The 24,294-nt window shown below is 44.8% G+C and overlaps 1 protein-coding gene across 1 annotated transcript in view; it reads left to right on the top strand.

Moving 5' to 3' along the window:
- The first annotated feature begins 223 nt into the window (after positions 1–223).
- The window catches only part of LOC147424445 (callose synthase 10-like), a 203,621-nt gene continuing 179,550 nt past the window's right edge, over positions 224–24,294 (top strand). Inside the window, exon 1 of the mRNA XM_086499522.1 lies at positions 224–651. Within this exon, the coding sequence (XP_086355648.1) occupies positions 432–651 (220 nt within the window). The 5' untranslated portion in view covers positions 224–431. The remainder of the gene's footprint in view (positions 652–24,294) is intronic.

The following is a 24,294-nucleotide window of genomic DNA, read 5'->3' as shown; positions in this document are numbered from 1 at the left end:
CTGGCCTATTGAATATTTTGCCTTTATAGCAAACAAAACAGTTTTTTTTTATACTTTCGATAAAATATTCAAGTAAGGCACCACTTAGGGGGCCACACATACTCCCTTATCGTCTTATTGAGTGTTTAAGAGGCACTCCCATCATCGTATGTAGGCTATTCGTGTTTTAATTTGGCTGCGTGTAAACACTCTTGATCAGGAAATTGCTCAATGCTGAGGGGTGCATTTTCCCTTGGCGGGATAAAAAGGCTGGTGTAGCAGCTCCCGAGTCCCAAGTCTTCGCTTTTACCGTTTCCGCTGCGAATCATCAGAATTGCGGGCGGGAAGGAATACCCAGCTGCTCTACGGCATCATTGCCAACGCACAGAGAGAGAGAGAGAGAGAGACAGAGAGAACGCTGGATTTCCGTGAAGTCGTAGCCGTTCGCAGCTATGGCAGATCGCAGTCGCAGCAGGAAGCAGGAGCGGGTCCTGCACAATTGGAGGCGCGTGTTTTTGTCTGCTATGTCACAGCCTTCCTCACGACCTGGACGCCTCAACTCTGACCTTCCGGACTCAGTACCCACCTCGCTTCCTCAAGCCTCGACCATCAACACAATTCTCCAAGTTGCCAATGAAATTCAGCATGAAGCTCCTAATGTCTCCCGGATCTGTAAGCCCTCCTTGCCTCATGTGCTTGTCTGAGTTGCCAATCTGCCTTTTGTTTGCTGTGCGTGGGGAAAAGTTTGTGTCTGGATGTGTGGGTGATACACAGTGAGTAAGTTTTCAGCTTTTCTTAGAGTCTTCCTGAGCCTGCTGAACATTGCCGAGTCAGGAAAGAATACAGAATTAGAAAATGTGAGCACACAGTCAAGTTCAAATGTAAATTTTTATGCATGGGGATAAGCACAGAGGTGCCACATTGCGATACAAAAGTCTGACATGACAAAATGCTATCGAAAGGGAGAGTGAGAACTGTGACCATTACTGTACATTTATATAGTACGATTTGGATAAGAACCAAGACATAAAAATTTCACTCTTAGCAGTTTATAGCAGCACGATTACTTTTAGTAGGTGCTAGGATGCATTAAAATTCTTTAAAAAAAGGAAAGGACTTTTGTACATGGACAACTGAGGCATTGCCAACGTACAAACTTAAATAACAATAAAAAAAATAATTCTAATACTTCACATCATCATAAGTCGATATAATATTCCTTTCCTTTTTTTAAAGAGCTTCAATGGATCTTTAAAGGTTCTACTGGTACCCCCTACTGGGTCACTTGTAAAAATTTTAAAAGGTTTGAAGATTCCCTCCCACCCTTTGCACCTCGAATCTCCCCCGTCCCCCCCTTCCCGGGGACACTGTTGTCAAGGCTTTTGCGACACCCATTGGCTAACAATCTCCATGCTGGTGGCTATCACTGGAACCTTCATGAAGAGATTGTTAGGTACCGCCATTTCCTTGGCCTCGAAGAGCGTCAGTGCCTCACACCTTCCAACTCTTGGCTTCCCTTAGTTCCATTTAACAGCTCGAGACCAAGTCTTATCGTTGCAAGAGAATACTCACTATTGCAACTGCAATCTCCAAACACACCTCGTCTTTGGTGCCCAGGCTCCAACTGCCTCAAAGTCCTAGACCTACTGTCTCCTTTGTAGATTGATATATGTCACGGGACAGGCAATGGAAAAGAACAGATTGATTTTGCAAGCGTAATCGAGGGCCATTACAATTCTTTCAAGAGGGGGGTATGTCACAAAGTGGCATGACCATCTAGCAGAGACATGGGTAAGTGGACGTGAGAAACTAAACGGACTAACTTGAAGAACTTATGAAGCACCGGCCGAGGGGCCCAAAACCTTAAAAGATAGAAGCTTAAACCCTGACTGTTTATAAGAGCCCTTGGGGCCTCACTCTGGAGAGCTTTTGGATGCAGAGTCTGAGAGCAGAGGTCCCTCGAGAGTTGTACTTTGCAGTGATTAATGATAAAGAAATACCGATAGGGGCGCCATACTTTGGGGCTGATACCTCTGGGCACGAAACTACGTCGCGCTGTGTCGACTCTCTCTCTCTCTCTCACTCTCTGTGATTTTGAAGTTTCTGTTCGTGTGTTGCTATTGATTTCTCGCTTGGAGTGTCCAAGCCTGTTACAAGATTCATATCCTTTTTTTTCACATTTCAACCAAGCAAACCATGTCCATGCTCCCCTCTTGTGCAGTCCGCACTGCACCAGATTCAACCTGTTGATTCATCGGTAAGTTTTGGCATAGAAACTGTAAGGTGCAGCGGAATGAATGATGTACTTTGCTCAAGATGAGTGCTCCGAATTGTGCTCAAGGTTCCTTTTACTGAGAGAGTGCAATGGACACGACAAACGTGAATGGACACTGTGCGTGAAAGTGTATGAGACTGAGAGATAGAGAACTGATGCAAGTCTAGGGGCTATGAGACTTTTGGGGCCTTTGAAGGAGGGTTTTACGTCGTCTTTGGTGTCGTATTCTGGAGGAGCCTAAAATCAACGTTCTGGAGGAGCCTAAAACCAGCGTTTTTGGACAACAGATTTGAGCCTTCTAGCGTTTGTGGACAGCAGAGCAAGCACATCAGTTTTCAGCCATCGAGTCGGTCTCACCATCCACGTCGTCGACATCGACATAGCCCCTAGACTTGCATCAGTTCTCATTCATCCACTTTTGTACCAGATTATGCAATTAATAATAGACCACTCTCGCCAACGACACTTCTTTCCAACTTGCTTAAGACGTTGCTTCATGATTCTTAAATACACCCAATCCCCTTCCTTGATCGAAACATCTTGACGATGCTTATTAGCCTGCCGTGAATAAGATTCCGGAGCCTTGCTTAGCTAAAGCTTCACACTCTCAAAAACCTCATCCAATGACTGACTTTCAGCATTGGCATCAGGTATTTGACTGATCAAGCAAGTCAAAAGTGACTAAAACAGACGGCCAGAAGCTGCCTCATATGGAGTTCGACCAATGGCAGAAGAAAAAGAGTCATATAAAATAGCTTGAACCAATGGGAGATAGAGCTTCCACTAAGACTGCTGATCATGCACATATGACTTTAAAATATCAAAAGCCGATTGATTGTAAATCTGTCTGACCATCTGACTGTGGATGAAAAGCTGATGAAAAATTCAACTTAGTGCCAAAATTTTCAAAGAGTGCGCGCCAAAAATTGGACGTGAGCTTAACATCCCTATCGGAAACAATTGATTTTGGCAAACCACGGAGGGGGTACCAATGCTTAATGAACAACCATGCTACATTTTGTGCAGTGACTGTGGCTTTACAAGGAAGCAACATGCAAAACTTGCTGAAGCGATCAACAATTGTTAAACATTGAGCGTTCCTTGAATGCAAACTTGATGGAAGGTTAGTCACAAAATCCATGGAAATATCTTGAAAAGGCAGCGGAAGTAAGAGACCTTGCTGCTTACCCCGAGGAGCTTTTACCTTTTGACAGATAGTGCACTGTGTGACATAACGCAGCACATCCTTTCGCATTTTAGGCTAATAAAAGAATCTTTCTATTTTTTCCAAAGTGGTGTTCATTTCCCTGTGCCCACCCGTGAGAGAATCATGTGCATCATGCAATATGGTTGGCCTGAGAGAGGGCAACACACATAAACGTTGACGAAAATACAACAAACCATCACGAATGAGATAGTTGCTTGGCCCTTGGGAAGCAAGAGCCTGCAATCAATGCTTACCAAACTCGGAATCCGCATACTGATTCTTCATGGTGTCGACCTTGACTCAAGAGTCAAAATCTGTCCCTTGTGGCTCAAGGCATCTGCAACTGGGTTAGCTTTTCCAGGCACATACTCAATCAAACCTCCAAATTGATAAAAAAATTGTGACCACCGTGCTTGGCGATCACTCCAATGTGTACTAGGCATAGATTGGAGCCACTTGAGGGCTTGGTGATCTGTGCAAACTGTAAACTCTCTACCATAAAGAAAATGCTTCCAATGCTTAAGAGAGTGAATGACAGACAAAAGTTCTTTATCATAAACTGAATAATTCTTTTCCGCACTATTGAGCTTCCGGCTAAGGAAAGCTACAGGTTGACCATGCTGCTGAAGCACAGCGCCTATGGCGACATTGCTCGCATCCGTCCATACCTCAAAGGGATCATCCCAAGAGGCAAGGATAAGACACGGTGCTTCTGTCATCGCAACCTTGAGAGCTGCGAAAGCCTCAATGGTTGCTTTGGGCAAGTCTACGCGCTGACGGTCGCTGTCTTGACCCCTTTCAAAACATCAGTCATAGGTGTGGCAATGCGTGCAAAATTCTCTATGTGCGAACTATATGCTTGACATAAACCAAGGAAAGAACGCACATCATATGCAGTTTTGGGCAAATCCCAATTACGAACCTGCTCCACCTTCACGGGATCTAGCTTGACTCCTTTTGCAGAAATGATATAACCTAGATAAGTGACTTCAGTAAGAAAAAAATCAGACTTCTTAGCGGCGATGTACAACTGACACTCATCCAAAGGGGTTAGTACCCTTTCGACATCCCTTTTATGTTGTTCCCATAATGCAGAAAAAATGAGAATATCATCCAAAAAGATGAACACACATACATAGACCATATTGCCCGAAACGACCTACCATGAGACGATTTAATGTACCCACGGCACTTGTCAATCCAAAAGGCATAACAATATACTCCCATTGCCCTTGCTCGGTGCGAAAGCGGTCTTGAAGATGTCGCCTTTGAATACCCGTACTTGATGGTATCCACTCTTGAGATCGACCTTACTGAAAACCTTTGCCCCATTGAGCCCATCTAGGATATACTCAATGTGAGGCATCGGAAACTTGTTCTTGACAGTCATCTTGTTCAATGCCCTGTAATCAACACACAAACGAGACGAACCATCCTTCTTGCAAACAAACAAAATAGGAGTAGCAAAAGGACTTACACTAGGACGTATGAATCCTCTAGCTACCAACTCCGTGAGTTGTCGCTCTAACTCTTCTTCCTGTGTCTTGTTCAAACGGTAGGGAGCCTTACTGACAGGCTGTGTCGCCTCCATAAGCTCGATACGATGGTCCTCCGGCCGCTCGGGTGGGAGACGAGGTGGAAGATCATCCTGCAAAAAGAGATGTTTAAACTTGGTAAACAAATCTGAATACTTAGCTGGAACTTGAATGCTCAGGGAAACTGGAGCAGCATAGATGAATGCCGCTTGTGCTCCTCGTCGTAATTCACGCTTTACCTATACATGAGAGATGAGAGGCAAAGAATGCAAACCCTCCTCAACACGAATGATGAGGGTGGAGTCAGTTTTGGCATTTAATGTGAGAGTGTTACCCTCCCAATCAATGAGAGGGGTATGCTCACGAAACCATCTTATACCCAAAAGCATATCACATCCTGAAAGAGGAGACACAAGAAATTTCCTACGGAAAGCAGCTTGTTGAATTGTAAACATCACATCAAGGCACTCTTTCGTGATGAGAGAGTCCATACCAGGAGCAAAGCCAGAAACCTCGAGAGGAGATTTCTGACTAACCTCTAGGCGGGCTCTTTCAACAAGAGAGGCATTAATCACATCATGCATACTGCCTGGATCAAACAATATGATAAAACGCTGACCCTTTACATGACCATAACACTTCATGAGAGACTCATCAATGTGTGTGTTAGATACATGAAAAGATTCAGCTTGGTTCATTAAAGTGCTTGTGGTTGCTGTGGGTGCCTTTGGTTCTTTAGGTGGGGCTGTCTTAGGACAAGCCTTCTTAATGTGACCCTTGACATGACATTGATAACATCTACCTTCCTTAGCATAAATCACTTGTTCTTCAGCCGTAATGTATCCTCCTATAATTCCTTGTGCAACTTTTTCATCCGGGGTTAGCTTAGGTTTTGCAGGTGCTTTAGCTTTACCCTTAGATTCATTGTTAGAGTTCTTTTCCGAAGAATTAGAGGAAGATGGGCTAGAAGAGTTACCATTCTTACCGTTTTTACCATTCTGCGTGTTCTGAGAATTCTCAGGGGTTCCTTGAGAAGTCTTGTTTTCCTTAGGCTTTCCCTTGTTGTGCTTCATCTCTTGTGCAAGAGCAATCGCTACCGCCTTGTTGAGATCAATTGGATCAAGCACCTCCACATCAAACTTGATATACTCGTCCAATCCATAAAGGAATGTCTCCTTGCGCTCCTGGTGAACAATCACATCATCTTCATGCAACTCATCATGCTTGTGAGAAAACACATCTTGATCATGCAAATCATCATGCTTGTCATTGGCATCCAAATCATCATGCTTATCTTTGTCATTCAAATCATCATGCAAATCATTGTCATTCAAATCATTATGCAAATCATGTGTGTCATGCTTTGGAGAAAAAGAGACTGAGAGAGTCTCCTTCTCCTGAATCCTTTCAATCTTGTCCTGCATATTAGCAATGAGAGATGGAGAATGAACAATGTCCTCTCCATGAATGACAATAGGAGAATCACTGTCGGCATTGAGAGTTATAGTGTTAGCCGCAAATTTCATGAGCGTCATTATCACGAAATTATCGAATGCCCAAAATCATATCACATCTTGAGAGAGGAGAAACAACAAATCTTCTAGTGAAGGCAGTTCGTTGAATTGCAAACAACACATCAAGGCACTCCTCCGTGATGAGAGCGTCCATATCGGGACGAAGCCAGAGACCTCGATAGGAGATCTCGGACTAACTTCGAGGCGGGCTCTCTCAACAAGAGAGGGATTGATCACATCATGCATACTACTTGGGTCAAACAATATGACAAAATGTTGCCCCGACGTACGACCATAACATTTAATGAGAGAATCATCAATGGTAGGGTCATGAGAAACATGGGGCACACTCGTGTTATCATTAATTGCATTGACAGAGGAAGTGGGTTCTGTGGATTCTTTAGATTCATTCGATTCAAGCTTAGGACATGTTCTTTTTATGTGACCCTTAATGTGACAATGAAAACAACGACCTTCCTTAGAATAAGTGCTTTGCTCTTCCGACATGATGTATCCTCCTACAATTCCTTGTGCTACCTTTTCATCTGGAGTAAGCTTAGGTTTAGCAATTGTGTTAGCCTTACCCTTAGATTCATTGGAAGAATTTTTTTCTGAGAGACTGTTGGAAGATTGGTTAGAAGAGTTACCATTCTTACCGTTCTTAGGGTTCTGAGAAGTCTGCGAGGTACTTGTGGAAGTCTTGTTCTCCTTAGGCTTTCCCTTGTTGTGCTTCATCTCCTGTGCGAGAGCAATCGCTACCGCCTTGTTGAGATCGATTGGATCGAGTACCTTGACATCGTACTTGATATACTCGTCCAATCCAAAAAGGAATGCCTCTTTGCGTTCATCATCCGATTTTCGTAATTGAGTGCCTAGCTGCAAAACACGATTAGAAAAAGACATAACCGTCATACCATTTTGCTTAAGAGAGCGCCGATCGTCCTTCAATTGTGTGAGGTACTGAGGTGGCATAAACCGCGCCTTGAGCTTGTCTAGCGCAATTGAAGGAAAGGGGTGTGAATCCGTTGGCTTCCTCTAGGTGCGCGGCTAGCTGTGCCTCTTGCCATGCGTGGTACCAATTGATGGCATCGCCGGCAAGATACATAGCTATCGTCAAAACTTTGCTATTTCTTGTCTTCTTAGTTTTCGCAAATAAGCATTAAATTGATGCAACCAAGAATGAATAACTGTAGCATCCATCTTACCGTCATACTTACTGAAGGTCAATTTCTCCGTGACCGGGTTGTTGGAGTCCGAATCGTGGCTTGCGTCACTTGATAAACTCCCACGATCTTTGGGTGGGTCGGACTTTGAAGCAAGTACTTCCCGAAGCAATTCTTGAGTGCGGCGTTCTCGTTGAGCTTCACGCTCAACCTCCAAAGCCACTCTTTGAGCTGCACGCTTAGCCTCAATGGCCGCGCTTTGTGCTGCCTCTTCCGCCTTTCTTTGTTGTTTTCGTTCTTTGCATTCGCCGCGCTCGCGTTCTAAAGCAAGGCGATTTGCTTCTTGTCTATCCATCATGGCCATCATCCGCTGGACCATTGCCTCCATAGGGTTTGGTGCACTTGGTGGCGTAGATGGCGAAGGGGGAGGGTTGAAGAAATCATCTCCTGGTGGGGAAAACTCTTCGTCGACTCTCTCATGCTCATCACCTGTATGCGAAGTATCCATTCCGCTTTGGTTGACGACCATGCACTATGATCTTGGGTTCTTAAGTTCGCGAGGAACTTGGGTTCTTGAGGTTCTTGAGGTTTTCTTTCGCTTGTAAACTGCGTTTGAGAAGGATCTTCTCTTCACCCGAGTTCTACTCCTTTCTCCGGGCGCACCCCTTGGCGGCCTTGCGTTCACACCAAGGTTGCTTTTTCCCACCTCACGTCGATTGGCCGGCTGCTAAGTGCACGGTCCGCTCTCAATGAGTGTGAAGAGACACAAGGGGAGGTTGGACAAGCCCTTCTTTCTTGGGATTCGTGTCACACTTCAACAAAACACGATTAGGAATCGACACGCCCAAGCGAACTTGGGTTCGTGCGACGGCAACAAGCAAAAAAATTCTTGTGGTTCTTCCCTTGAGTAGTACAGAACACTTCTAAAGCTCTGATACCAATGTAAGGTGCAGCGGAATGAATGTTGTATTTTCTCAAGATTAGTGATCTATATATGCTCAAGGTTCCTTTTAGTTCTTAGGGAAGGAGAGAGCCTTCCGTCTTTATGGAGAGTGCTATGATCACGAACAAAGTGAGTGGATATTGTGCGTGCACGTGTATGAGACTGAGAGAAAGAGAGAGGAGAGATACGACACCCGAGAGGTTGTAAAACCCTCCTCCGAAGGCCCCACTCTCGTCGGCGAGAGTGGTCTACTTTTGATTGCACAAAGCTGTACAATGATGATGCATGGACTGATGCAATTCGTGACTATGTTGGTGACGACGATGATGACTTTAGGGCTGAATTCGATGCTCTTCTATCTGCTGTCCACAAGGGGGTAATGGCTGAGAATCTGGACCACTTTGGGGTGCTGAAAATGATTGGTTTGCTGCTGTTTTTATGGCTGAAAATCCCTGATTTGTCGAGGCTCTAATGGCTGGTAAAAATACTGAAGCTTTAGCAAGATCAGGCTGCGTTTTTGTGGCTGTCGTCGAAGGCTGAAAACGCGGTTTTGTCGCAGGTTTAGGGCTGCGTTTTATGGCTGAAAACGCTGCCCTCTTGTAGGTATTGCTGGCGATAGCAAACGCTAGGCTTGGGGCTGTTGATCGTGAGGAAAAACGCCAAGAGGCAAGCCTTGTTGGTGATGGCTGTTGGTGGGTAAACGCCAAGGGGGGAGAGGGTATGGCAATCCAAAACGCTAGGGGCTGATGGGGGTGGCCTCACCAAGGCAAGCTTGAAGAGGGTCTTGTTGAGAGAGGGAGGGAGTACCTGTTGCTTGAAAGCTTGTTGTGCTCCTTGCTCATCTGCCCAAGAGTGCTAACTTGGGTTTGCTTATATATTAACTTACCCAATTTGCCCTACTTAGTTCCCAACAAAAGTCACTTAATAAATAAGTGAAAATTGTCAAAAATAGGGAAATTAGGCTAAAGTAATTGGAAAAATCCCCAAACTGACTCTGGAATTTGATGGAAATGCTTATGCTTATGCGGTCTGCAACCAGAGGATATGCATCTACACTAAGTGAATGGGCATGCACGGTCTACGAATAGACTCACAAAAGTGCCAGATCACTTCTAATCTAGACCGACTGGATTGTCTGAACCCTGATCATGCTGTAGCTTGTCCACGGACACATAGGGTTGGATGTGTCACGTGACAGCTAGGGTGCTGGTGATGAGGCTGATGCTGAAAACGCTAGGGTGTTGGAGTCTATGGCGATGATGGCCTTGCTGAAAAACGCCAGGAAGAGGTGGTCGCTTGTTGGCCTTGCTTGGAGGAAATCGCCACCAAAGGGGGAAAGGTCCTGCTTGAGAGAGAGAGGGGGAACCTGCTGCCTTTGGCCTGTGTTCTCCTTGCTCTTCTGCCAAATAGTGCTAGCCTAGGTTTGCTTATATATTATCTTACCCAATTTGCCCTACTCAGTACCCAACAAAAGTCACTTAAAATAATAAGTGAAAAATGTCAAAAATAGGGAAAATAGGTTTAATGCATTGGAAAATGCTCCTGATGCATTCTGATGGTAATGTTGATGAGCATGCGGTTGCAACTAGAGGATATGCATCTACTCTAAGTGCTTGGGTATACACGGTCTGCGAACAGACTCACAAAAGTGTCAGAACACTTCCTAAGCTAGACTGTTATGCTGTAGCTTGTCCACGGACACATAGGGTTGGATGTGCCACGTGACAGAAACACTGCTATAATGACCCAAAAGCTTCAAGGTACAGCTCTCTCTGAAGAGAATTTGCGATGTTCTTCTCCCCATCCACTTTGCATCAAATGCCAAAAAACACCCTCGACTCTAGCTTACCTTTCTGTTCTTTTCTTGTGCCTTGTGACCTATTGGTAGTTGTCACAAACTGGTGATGTGGTGTACACACATGTAAACACCCTTTGGCATGGACAACCCTGGCAGAACATCCGGCTGGCTGTTGCAGAAAATTACGGACTGCATGCTGATGTGGCAAGCCCTGTATGGACGCCCGCATTTTTCGGCGGGACTTGCGGTAGTGGAAAAGCAGGGTAGTGCGGCAGTTTTACTGCTTTTTGGCTACGCAAATGGAGAGAGCTACTTTGCTTTGTTTTACACAAAGTTAGAGAGAGAGAGAAAGAAACCCTTTGCTTTATTTTTTTCAAACCTTTAAATTTGAAGCTTTTGGGACAGCTTTTGGGCTCTGCTTTTAGCATGTGGATGCAGAGTCTGAGAGTGAGTCCCGAAGACCCGCTTGTACTTTGAGTTGTAGATTAATACAAAAAGAAATACCGAAAGGGGCGCCAGTCTTTGGGACCAATATCTCTAGGCACGGAACTCTGCCGGGCCAGTGTTGAATCAATTGTGAACTGTGAATTGTTTTGAAGTGATTATTTGTGGTGTCGCGGTAGATTCTCGACTTGGAGTGTCCAAGTCTGTTACAGTGGTATCACAGCACGATCGATTTCTTTTCTACGGGAAATCCGATTCCTTGTTTTTTTTCTGTGGCACTTATGGCTTCAGGCAAAGATGAGTTGACTCCCTCTGCATCCGAAGATGCGGGAAGGGACTACAACGAAGATTCAGGCAAGGAGTACGGCCCGCCTCGGCCTACTCCGGCGGAGCATCGAGATGGAGCGTCAACAATTGATCGGTGACGCAACAAAGATGATGCTCAATTTTGTGAAGGATCCAAAACTTGCAAAATATATGACCGAGACCTCTTTCGATGAGGTGCACTCGCAGTGGCAGAAGACCACAAAACCACCCCGCAAATCCGCTCTCAAGTAACCTCCTACTCCCAGGAAGTATACAGAGAAAGAATTAGAAGAGGTGGTTGATGCTCGAATTGCTCAGCTTTTTGACGCGCAGAACAAAGCTAAAAAGCATGGCAAAAAGCAGAAGAAAGGTGCTGACTTCTCGGGTTATTTGGGTCGTCAGTCTACTTTTGAAAAGGCAAGAAAGCAGAAGAAGCGTGTTTGATTTGAAGGAGTACCCAGTTCTTCTTCTTCTTCTTCTTCTTCTTCTTTTGATAGTTCTTCTAGCTCATCTGACTCGAGCGAAGAAGACAGAAAAGGCAAAAAGCGAAGCAAAAAGCAACGGTTCGGAAAGGGCAAGAAAAAGGCAAAGAAGTCTAAATCTCGCCTTGTGATTGACAGTTCTATAGAGGACTTGTCTTCAGACAGTTAGGACTCTGATGACAACAACTTTTATGCAAAGAAGAAGAATTTTTATAAACCCAACCAGTATGACTTTCTGGAAGACAAAAGCAAGAAAGTTAGAGAGTTTAAGGAAGGTGGACAGTCAATTAAATTTGACACGTTTTCTGGTTACAGAGATGCTTCGAAGGCTTTGTCTTTTGTATTGCAGTTTGACATCGCTTTCGCTAGAGGGTGTTGCTCAGAGCACTCTAAGATTCGGAGAGCTGCCTCTTACTTTAAGGGAAATGCTCGAACTTGGTGGTCCACGCTTCTATTAAACAAGACTCCGCTAGTTAAATGGTTGAAATTTAAGAGGCTTTTTATTTCTTCTTGGCTGACTCGAGAGTATGAACGCGATATAGAACTGCTTGGAACCATCTTCGGATGACCAAGAAGGATACAGTGGATGCTTATTGCGAGAGATTCCGAAGCTCTTTTCTACTTGTCTCTTCATTTAAGAAGATCTTGTTCAAGGAACAGATTGAGTGGTTTACCTTGGGTCTTCCTACAAAGATCTGAGATCACTGCTTAGAACAAAAGTCAGTTTCCATTCAGGAGTTGATGAGTCTTGCGAAACGGGGTTTCGCCATTCACTCTGGCAGTTTGACCTACCCCACCGATGAGATTATGACATAAAGAGCCGAACAAACTTCGACAAATGAAAGTAGAATGTAACAAACTGCTGACATGTCAAAGCCCTGAAGAATGGAGCCAACTTATAGGTGCTGGCCGAGGGGCGTAAACCCTAAAAAGAACAAGTAACAGAAGAAGAAGTCCTACCAACTTCTGGGGACCCTGTCCGATGGGGCCTCAAGTGACATAAAGAATTAAAATAAAGGACTCACACACACACACACAAGAAATCGCGAAGCTGGTTGACGACGTGGCAAATTTTTGAAAATCACGTTCGTTGATGATGTGGCATGTTGTACGGATTTCCGCGTTTTGCGTTGACTGTTGACGTGGCAGTTGTACGGAATTCTGGATTTTACGTTGGCAGCTTTTGAGCATTGCTTTTAGACCAGATGCTTTTGAGTTTTGAGGGCTTTTCACTATAACTGCTTTTTAGGCCAAGAGCCTTTAAATATGAGGTTAGGGCTCATTCTCTGGCATGCTTCTTGGAGAAGGTGCAGAGTCTCGAGTACCGGCTTGTAGTGTGTTGTGGCAATATAAAGAAATACCGGAAGGGGTGCCAAGGTTTGGGGCCAATACTCTCTGGGGCGGAATTCCGCCACTCCGTGTCGCGTCTCGTCTCTCTCTCTCTCTCTCTCTCTCTCTCCTCTCTCTCAGTTCAGTTGTTATTGAAGTGCTAAAAGTCTGTTCAGTCTATTCTTTTCTATTGACACGTGGTGACCGCCTTATGACAGTGGTATCAGAACATCAGGCGTGTGCTTTTCTGAAAGATATCGGTCCTACAAAAGAGCAGGCGGGCTATTGGAAATTTATTCGAGGTATTTTTGGCTTCGCCCTCCAACCTGGACTTATTAGCCACTCTCACCCTCCAACCCGGACTTATTAGCCACTCCCACCCTTACTTCATCGCGCATCGGGCGCGGTCCCGTCTTACAGGGCATAAGCCATAAAGATCACTTACAAGAGAAGGATCCAAGATTTGTTTCGAGGCAGTGCTTTTCTCAGAGGCAGTGCTATGCAGATGTTGATAGCTACCAAGCAACATACTCCAAGTACGTGTCAAGCTTTCAAGAAAATTTTTGCCCGAAGTTATATGGTTTCTGACATCTTCCTCCGGAGTGCAACTTCTGGCAGAGTGGGGTATCTTGAAATGCTTGCTATGGAAATCCTAGCAGATTATAACTTGAAATTTCTCGACATCTCTTAGTAGATGTCTCTTCTCGAGTTGATAACCTTGGTGGTTCGGTGCGATTGCTATCTTGGGACTACCATCGCCGCCAAAGAAACACTGTCTGTCCAAGAGCTGATGGACCATGCTGTGCTCTGCCCCGACCTTACGGAATGAACTTAACCCTAATTTTTGGTGCAGGTTCCAGGATGGAAACTCCGTCGACTTTTCGAGCTCGACAGATGTCGAGATTGCTTTTTAAGTTTGAAATCTGTTTGAGAACTTGTTTGGTGATCCTGTTTGGAATTTGTTTGAAATGGATGGTATCTGTTTTGAACCTGTCTTGTAAGGTACAACTGAAGTGAATGTTGAACTTTGCTCAAGATGAGTGCTCCGAACTGTGCTCAAGGTTCCTTTTTCTTATGGAAGGGAGAGCCTTCCGTTCCTTTAGTGAGAGATTGCAATGGACACAAACAAAGTGAATGGACACTGTGAATGGAAATGCATGAGACTGAGAGATAGAGAAGAGAATACGACACCAGAGATGTTGTAAAACCCTCCTCCGAAGGCCCCACTCTCTATGATGAGAGCGGCCTACTTCTGATTGCACAAATCTCTACAATGCTTGGACTTGCCGACGATGTTGACGACGATGAGGACGACGACGAGATGGGCTGAAAACTGAAATCGCTAAGGGCTGAAATCTGCAAATCTTTATCTACTGAATTCTGACTCTGTGTCGGTGACGATGTCGATGGCGACGATGCGACGACGACGCGCTGAAAACGCAAATCTGCGTTTTCCGGGCTGAATCTGTAAACCTTGCGGAATCTGACCGTGCGGCGAGGATCTGCTGCGGGAAGGTGAGATCTGCGAGGTTTGGGGGTTTTACTGCGGTTACTGAATGATGAAAACTGAAAACGCTGATGTTCTTGATGTCCTTGTCGCGAAGATCTGCAAAAACGCTGGATTGCCAGGCTGATGCAAAAACGCTAGGGCTGAAAATGATCTTGCGGGAAAACCTGCTATTTGTTGTGGGATTCTGCTAACGCTAGGGCTGATTTGCTGTGTCTTGTGGTCGCAGGGGCTGCTCTACAATGCAAAAACGCTGGCTGATCTGGTGCAAAAACGCTAGGCCTTCTGGTGAGAGAAAACGCCAGAGTTGTCGCGGGGGTTGGTCTTGCTGAGAAGTTGCCTGTTGAGCGGTGCTCGTGCTGCCTCTTCTACCAGAAAGTGCTAGCGCTAGGTTTTCTTATATACAAACTTAGCAAATTTGCCCTACCTACTTTCCAACAAAAGTCACTTTATGTTTCTATGTTTTGTAACATGCATATGTGAGCATTTGTGTTGCATTATGATGTGCCAACCACTGAATATTTCTAATTGGATGAGATTGCTTGGGTATGTAATTTTAGTGCATCAAGACACCCGTGGAAGATCAGTATGGTCTAGGTATGATGGCTAATTTTAGTATGCCAGAATATCAAGAGTTTCGATCTAGACGAAAGGAGAAGCTAACTCCTTGATCAAAACAGCCGAAAGGAGAAGCTAACTCCTTGATCAAAAGAGCAGAAAGGAGAAGCTAACTTCTTAACCAAAAAAAAAGAGGGAGCAAACGGAATGTCTCTCAAATTTTTTTGAGCTAACCTGAATTGTTTTGCAGCTATGCTAATCGCGGACGATTTCACTTGAATTGGCGGCGTGGCTCGAGATCACTCCGGGTTGGATGGGACCACTTGCGGAGGATGTTCTAGCGGCATCCGACAGGGACTTAGCCATTACACCTGTCATTGGCAAACTTTGGTTGCATTGTCAGGGGTATTTGGGGCATGAGGACTTTTACATAATGCCTTTGGAAGGTTGTGATGTCCTCTTGGGAATACCCTCGTACCACAAGAACAACGCCGTGGTCGACTATCGGGTGAGGAAAGCGACATTGACCTCATAGAAGGGTAGAACCTTTGTACTCGATATAAAACTTAAGGGCGAGTCTGTCCCTATTGTATTGGCTTCGGCCATTTCTAAATTATTGGAATCGAGTCTGTTTGTTTACTAGTCTGTTTGTTTACTAATCTTGGAGAGTGTGCATCGATTATAGAGCTCCAACAAAATCACCATCAAGAACAGATTTCCGATTCGTAGAATCGATGATATACTTGACCGACTTAAGGGATCCTCATGCTTTAGCAGGATCGACTTGAAAAGTGAATCGCACCGAGAGATGTCTACAAGACAGCTTTTCGGACAACTTTTGGGTTATTTGAGTTTTTGGTGATACCGTTTGGCTTAACCAATGCTCCTTCGACATTTAACCGGATGATGGACAGGATTTTTCGAGAGTACAGGCTATTTGTTGGCACTTTCTTTGACGATATCATTGTTTTCTCCAAGGATGAGGCAGAACATAGAGATCATCGGCTTCAAGTCTTCAGGCATTACGAGATCACAAGTTAGTGATTAATGCGAAGAAAAGTGAATTTTTCCTACCAGAGATACACTTTTTGGGACACATTGTCTCAGCAGCAAGAGTGCAGATGGATCTGGCCAAGATAGAGACTATTCGTGATTGGCACGATTTGAAGAATGTCCATGAAGTTAGAAGCTTCTTGGGATCGTGTTTGTACTACAGGTGGTTCATTAGAAAGTTTGCAGAGGTTGCTTCCCCTTTGCATATCTTGACACAGAAAGGAGTCCCTTTCTCGTGGGGACCCACAGAGGTGACTGCCTTTCAGACTTTGAAAGAGAAACTGACTACGGGACTAGTTTTGACTTTGTCGGACTTGCAAAAGTCATTTGAAGTATATGATGATGTTTGTGGTCGTAGTCTGGGTGCGGTCTTAATGCAAGAAGGCCATGTCATTGCTTACGAGAGCCGATTGTTCTCAAGGCCGGAATTGACAGCTCAGATTTATGAGAAAGAGGTTTTGGCAAATTGGCGGTTATCCATGCTCTTACTCAGTGGTGGCACTACCTACTCTGAGCGGATTTTACTGTCTTTACAGACCATCAGAGTTTACGCTATTTCTTGTCAAGAAGTAGATATCGGAAAAGCAGACGCAGTGGGCAAACATCTTGTCATAGTTTCACTTCCAGATTGTCCATGTGCAGGGACAAAAGAATTTGGTGGCAGATGCTTTGTTTCGGAAGCCGTTGGTTCTGGCTATTTCTGCGATTCACCATAGGAGCTTCGAGGATATGGTCGACTAGTATGTCACAGATATTGATTTTGCAAATGTTTTCACACGGATACAGGATGGAGACACAGTAGTGGGATATTCCATTTGGGATGGCTACTTGATGAGGAAAACCATGTTGTGCGTTACACAGCCGTTGAGGAAAAAGGTTATGACCGAATGCCATTGTCCACCTTTTATGGGTCACCGCGGCATTGCTACCACCATGAAAGGGGTAGAGAGAGACTTCTTTTGGCCGAGACTCAAGAAGGATGTGGACGAGTTTGTGCGCAGTTGCTTAGTATGCCAGAAGGTCAAGTTTGACAAGCATAAAGCACAGGGATTGTTACAGTCTTTGCCCATACCCACCCGCCCATGGGAAAGTATTACAATGGATTTCATTTTTGATCTCCCGAGAACATAGAGTGGTCACGATGGTATCTGGACTATTATTGACAAATTTAGCAAGTAGGCTCATTTCATTCCAGTGAAGAAAACAGTCAAGCCAGATCACTTAGCGAGACTGTTTGTGGCCCAGATTTTCAGATTACATGGCATGCCTGAAACGATTGTCTCCGACAGGGACCCCAGATTTACGAGTTTGTTTTGGAAGGCAATTTGAGAGAACATTGGCACGCGGTTGCAGTTCTCGTCATCTCTCCACCTGCAGATTGACGGGCAATATGAGATTGCCAATTCAGTGGTTTTAGATTTATTGAAGTCTTACATCTCTGATCAGAAAACTCAATGGGAAAATATCTACTTTTGGTGGAATTTGCCTACAATAACACGATACACTCTTCAACGGGGAAGGCGCCATTTGAGATTATTGAAGGTGCTGCGAAGGTTCCACCCTTCCTAAGCACGAAAGATAGGATTTTTGAAGGTGATGAGTACACGCGCCACTTGGACGCTTTTGCCAAGGTTTGCGAGGCTTTGCAGAAATCTCAGGAAAGACAGAAAAAGGTAGCGGATCGTCATCGTCGCGATTTGAAATTGAAGGAGGGTGATTGGGTGCTTTTACGTTTTGAGAAGGCATGCCTGAGAAAGAAAAAGGGGAAGGAGAGGCTTTTTCCAAAGCTTAGTATGTGATACTATGGACCTTTCCAGATTTTCGAAAAGATCAATGATGTCTCCTTCCAACTGAAACTGCCTAACACTTGGAGGATTCACAATGCATTTCATGTGAGTCTCTTGAAACCTTTTAAAGGTGTTGTGCCCGAAGATGGGGAGCCCGATGAGCAACCCGAAGTGCAAGAAAACGAGGAGATCCTTGTTCCGAACAGATTTTGGCACATAAGAACATAAAGATTAAGGGTAAAGTAAGAAGGCGGTTCTTGGTTAAATTCAAGAACTATCCTGCATTGGATGCGAAGTGGATGGAGGAGGAGGACCTAGCAGATACTCCTCAGATTGTGAACCTTTACCTTGAAGCTTTTGGTTTAGCATAGTCTACTCCAAATGGAACCACCCCGAATTCAGCTTGGCCGTAGATCTGGTGTAGTGGGTTGCACAAGAGGGGAGTTACTCCGCTCCCTTGTCAACAAATGCCTTGATTTTTGAATACTAGAGTCACTGATGTCTCTTTGAGCCTTAGGGATACTGAAAGCTGACATTATTCTGCTGTATGACTCTATAAAATGGAATTCCGGAATATGAAACTGATTTGTTCTTGACTTGTTTTTAAGTGCAGGAACTAATAGACGAAACGATTGCAACATTTTGGTCTAAATGATATCGAATAGACATGGTTGCAATAGGGGTTAGTCAATCAGACATCTATGAGGTTCTGAGTGGATCTAGATGCGATTGCTAACTGCATTGGCGATAAATCATGATCTAAGATCCGTATGAATGTTGAATGTGATTCATGTGATGTCTAGTGATGTCCTGTGATGTGACTGTCGATTGGTACATGTGCTAGGTGTGTGTTCCTAGTGCGTCGGTACTAACAATCAGTGCCTGTTAAGACAGTTTATGGCCTCTGTCTGTTTTGCAAGCGTAATCGAGGGCGATCACAATGCTTTCAAGGGGGGGTATATCACAAACTGGTGACGTGGCGTACACACATGCAAACACCCTTTGGCATGGACAGCCTTGGCAGAAGATCCGGTTGGTTGTTGCAAAAAATTACGGGCTGCATGTTGACGTGGCAGGCCTTGTACGGATGCCCGCGTTTTGCGGTGGGACTTGCGGCAGTGGAAAGTAGGGCAGTGTGGCAGTTTTACTGCTTTTTGGCTACGCAACCAGGCTACGCAAATGGAGAGAGCTACTTTGCTTTATTTTACGCATAGTTAGAGAGAGAGAGAGAGAGAGAGAGAGAGAGAGAGAGAGAGAGAGAGAGAGAGAGAGAGAGAGAGAGAGAGAGAGAGAGAGAGAGAGAGAGAAACCCTTTGCTTTGTTTTTTTAAAAGCTTTTAACTTGAAGCTTTTGGGCTTTGCTTTAAGCATCCCTTGTAAACTTTTAAAAGGGTCTCTGGGCTCTCACTTCTTAGAGCATCTGGACGTAGAGTCTGAGAGTGAGTCCCGAAGACCCGCTTGTACTTTGAGTTGCAGATTAATACAAAAAGAAATACCGAAAGGGGTGCCGGTCTTTGGGACCAATATCTCTAGGCACGGAACTCCGCCGGCCCAGTGTCGAATCAATTGTGAATTGTGAACTGTTTTGAAGTGATTATTTGTGGTCTCGCGGTAGATTCTCGACTTGGAGTGTCCAAGTCCATTACAATAGCCTTGTTTGCGTCCTTGTCCTTGGCACTTCAATCTGGATCTATGGAATTCTCTGATCTACCAGTTGATTCCTTTCTTGTCTTTCCTTGTGCCGTGGGACCTGTGGCACGCCCACTGGCATGTCAGTCTCAATCGTTGGAACCCTGAGACGCACTGTCAATATGATCCCTGTTCTTCTCTGGAATCCTCTCATAAACTCGCATTTGTCGACGAAACCCTCGGATGCGCTACCATATGATTTCCTTACTACTATGGAGTCTTATAATGAGCTGTCATACGATTCCCCTGAGTCGTTCTCTTCACTTGGAGACTCCTTCCCTGTTGAGGTGGATACTATCCTATGTGTAGGATAAGTCAATGAGCCGGCATGCATTTCAAATCCTTGCTTAGCATGTCCTATAAGTCTTTGAATAGAGTCAAACTTCTGTTCTAGACAATGCTCTCGAATCTCTTTTGACAAACCACAACACGATTGCTCAATCTGGTCCATCAAAGTAATCTTCCGAAACGAAGACACTGGCAAATAAGTATCTCAAAATCTCTGGCAGTAGTGATCCAATGTATCTTTTGTTAGGTGCAGCGGAATGAATGTTGTATTTTCTCAAGATTAGTGATCTTTATTGCTCAAGGTTCCTTTTAGTTCTTTAGGGAAAGAGAGAGCTTTCCGTCTTATGGAGAGTGCTATGATCACGAACAAAGTGAGTGGATATTGTGCGTGCAAGTGAATGAGACTGAGAGAAGGAGAGAGAAGAGACACGACACCCGGGAGGTTGTAAAACCCTCCTCCGAAGGCCCCACTCTCGTCGGCGAGAGTGGTCTATTCTTTGATTGCACAAAGGTGTACAATGCGTATGCAATGGACTATGCAACTTGGTCTATGCCGATGACGATGACGACGACGATGACGACGATGACGATGATGACGACGACGACGACGGTTGAAATCTGAGATCTTCTAATCGCTGAATTTCGGGACTGTTTCGGTGGCTGAAAATGACTGTTTTGGCTGCGTTTTCTTGGCTGAAAAATGAGGTTTCTTAGGGCTGAAAACTGATGGTCTTTACGGGCTGAATCTGCTACACTTTAGGTGAATAATGCCGGTCTTAATTTGCTGCTGAAATCCAAAAACGCCAGGGGCTGAAATTGGTCCTTCTGTCGCCGGGGTTCTGCAAATGCAAAAACGCTAGGCTGATCTGTTGTGTCGTGATGACGCAGGGGCTGATCTGCTGTGCACAAATCGCTAAGGCTGATCTGATGCAAAACGCTAGGTCTTCGGTGGAGAAAACGCCAGAGTAGTCGCGGGGGTTGGTCTTGCTGAGAAGTTGCCTGTTGAGCAAGGTGCTCCTGCTGCCTCTTCTGCCAGAAAGTGCTAACTTGGGTTTGCTTATATAGAAACTTAGCAAAATTGCCCTACCTACTTTTGTTGGAAAGTCACTTAAAAATAATAAGTGAAAATCCCAATAAATAGGAAAATAGGCTAAATGCATTGGAAAATTTCCCTAATTGATGCTAATGGATTCTGATGGGAATTCCGATGATCATGTTGTGTGCAACCGAAGGATATGCATCTAAGCTAAGTGAGTGGGCATGCACGGTCTACGAATAGACTCACAAAAGTGCCAGATCACTGCTAATCTAGACTGACTGAACCCTGCTGTGGTGTAGCTTGTCCACGGACTCATAGGGTTGGGATGTGTCACGTGACATCTCCTCCTTTTCAAAGTGAGGTACTGGTACCGAACTGTATGGCGTCGAGGGAGATCGCCAACAGCATCCGGAATCCTGGAAGGGACTCTTCGCCAGCCCACTCCGATGTGTGGGTCGTGCGGTACTTGAACTTCATAAAGGTCTGTAATGCTTGCTTCTTTGGGCCGTGCCGAAAGCGACTCAAAGTCTTCTGAATCTCCTTTCTTGCTTCAACTTCGTCTAGAGATCTGCTTCTTCCGTCTTCGAGAATCTCCATGGCTGAAAATTCCTGAAACCATCTCCAACACAAAACCATGAACATACCTATTCCATGTAAAGTGAAGGAAAAAAATCTTGTCCTCTCTAAAGACCGTGTATGCAATGTAGATGAACATAGAGACGGAGTGACAACCTATTCATCAAACACATGCAAACAATGCGATCGAATCTTTTCTGTTTGATCTAAATCAATCAACTGTGGCAAATCACAATGGAAATGCCCATGCTTGGTACTTATACAATCATGTGCTCGTTCAGAAACTGTGTCATGCCAAGGAAGAGACATGGAATGTGACTTCTTGACATATAAACTTTTCAACTTTTCATGCACAATCCGCATACATTCGTGCTCATCCATGAGAGAAACGTGCTCAACATACACTATGTCATGCCTAGGAAAAGGGATCACATAACGATGCTGACTAAAATACAAGAAACCTTCACGAATGAAACACTCTAATAATGCGTGCGTATCAATCATGTGAACACACAATACTTCTTGTGATGGTTCTTTGGACCTAGGCTCGATAGCCAAGATCGCTTCTTCCTGAAGGGGTTCTGTGGACCTAGGCTCGAGAGCCAAGATCGGTTCATCCTGAATGATCGAATCGTCCTATGGGGGTTCTTTGGACCTCGACTCGAAAGCCAAGATCGATTCTTGGTGATTGATCGAAGCTACAACGAGGTTAGCTTCTCTAGAAAAAGCATCCACTAACACATCATCCTTGTGAACAATCACTTCATCTTCATGCAACTCATCATGCTTGTGAGAAATCCCATCTTGATCATGCAAATCATCATGCTTGTCATTGTCATCCGAATCATTATGCAAATCATTGGCATCCAAATCATCATGCTTATCATTGTCATTCAAATCATCATGCAAGTCATTGTCAATCAAATCATCATCATGCTTCACACAATCATGCAAATCTTGTGTATCATGCTTTGGAGAAGAAGAGACGGAGAGAGTCTCCTTTTTCCGATTCTGTTGCATCTGTGCCTGAGCTTAAGAAAAGAGTCGCAATAACTCTTGCATTCGTGCTTTATTCTCGCGATAAAATTCTGCTTCTATGGCTGCCCTTCTTTCTTGGTACTTACGCTCGATGGCTGCCATATCTTCTTCGTAGGCTTTTCTTTCTGCTTCTCTTTCTTGGTCCAACTCCTCCATAGGAGTTAACGCAATCTTTATCGTAGATGGGGAAGGGTCGGAAAAACCTCCTAGTGGGGAAAATTCTTCTTCGCCTCTCTCATGCTCATCACTTCCAAGCGAAGTATCCAATCCGCTTCGAGTGATGATCATTCTGCAATCGTGGGTTCTTGTGTTCTTAAGTCCACGAGGGACTTGGGTTCTTGCGTGTCTGGGGTTCTTAAGTTCACGAGGAACTTGGGTTCTTGAGGTTCTTGAGGTCCTTGATTCGTGAGAATCTAGGGTTCTTGAGGTGTTCTTTCGCTTGCAAATCGCGTTGGAGAAGGATCTTCTCTTCACCCGAGTTCTACCCTTTTCTGCGGACGCACCCCTTGGCGGCCTTGCGCTCACACCATGGTTGCTTTTTCCCACCTTACGTCGATTGGCCGGCCGCTAAGTGCACGGTCCGCTCTCAATGAGTGAAAAGAGACACAAGGGGAGGCTGGACAAGCCCTTCTTTCTTGGGATTCCTGTCACTCTTCAACAAAACACGATTAGGAATCGCCACGCCCAAGTAAACTTGGGTTCGTGCGATCACAAGAAGCAAAAAAATTCTTGTGGTTCTTTCCTTGAGTAATGCAGAACACTTCCAAAGCTCTGATACCAATGTTAGGTGCAGCGGAATGAATGTTGTATTTTCTCAAGATTAGTGATCTTTATTGCTCAAGGTTCCTTTTAGTTCTTTAGGGAAAGAGAGAGCTTTCCGTCTTATGGAGAGTGCTATGATCACGAACAAAGTGAGTGGATATTGTGCGTGCAAGTGAATGAGACTGAGAGAAGGAGAGAGAAGAGATACGACACCCGAGAGGTTGTAAAACCCTCCTCCGAAGGCCCCACTCTCGTCGGCGAGCGTGGTCTATTCTTTGATTGCACAAAGGTGTACAATGCGTATGCAATGGACTATGCAACTTGGTCTATGCCGACGACGACGATGACGACGACGACGACGATGACGGTTGAAATCTGAGATCTTCTAATCGCTGAATTTCGGGACTGTTTCGGTGGCTGAAAATGACTGTTTTGGCTGCGTTTTCTTGGCTGAAAAATGAGGTTTCTTAGGGCTGAAAACTGATGGTCTTTACGGGCTGAATCTGCTACACTCTAGGTGAATAATGCCGGTCTTAATTTGCTGCTGAAATCCAAAAACGCCAGGGGCTGAAATTGGTCCTTCTGTCGCCGGGGTTCTGCAAATGCAAAAACGCTAGGCTGATCTGTTGTGTCGTGATGACGCAGGGGCTGATCTGCTGTGCACAAATCGCTAAGGCTGATCTGATGCAAAACGCTAGGTCTTCGGTGGAGAAAACGCCAGAGTAGTCGCGGGGGTTGGTCTTGCTGAGAAGTTGCCTGTTGAGCAAGGTGCTCCTGCTGCCTCTTCTGCCAGAAAGTGCTAACTTGGGTTTGCTTATATAGAAACTTAGCAAAATTGCCCTACCTACTTTTGTTGGAAAGTCACTTAAAAATAATAAGTGAAAATCCCAATAAATAGGAAAATAGGCTAAATGCATTGGAAAATTCCCCTAATTGATGCTAATGGATTCTGATGGGAATTCCGATGATCATGCTGTGTGCAACCGAAGGATATGCATCTAAGCTAAGTGACTGGGCATGCAC

This window comes from Adiantum capillus-veneris, chromosome 25 (genome assembly GCF_014529385.1).
Source record: "Adiantum capillus-veneris isolate H3 chromosome 25, ASM1452938v2, whole genome shotgun sequence".
In the NCBI taxonomy this organism is placed as follows: Eukaryota; Viridiplantae; Streptophyta; class Polypodiopsida; order Polypodiales; family Pteridaceae; genus Adiantum; species Adiantum capillus-veneris.
Note: the sequence above shows the minus strand (reverse complement) of the source record. Positions and strands in the feature narration are given on the sequence as shown.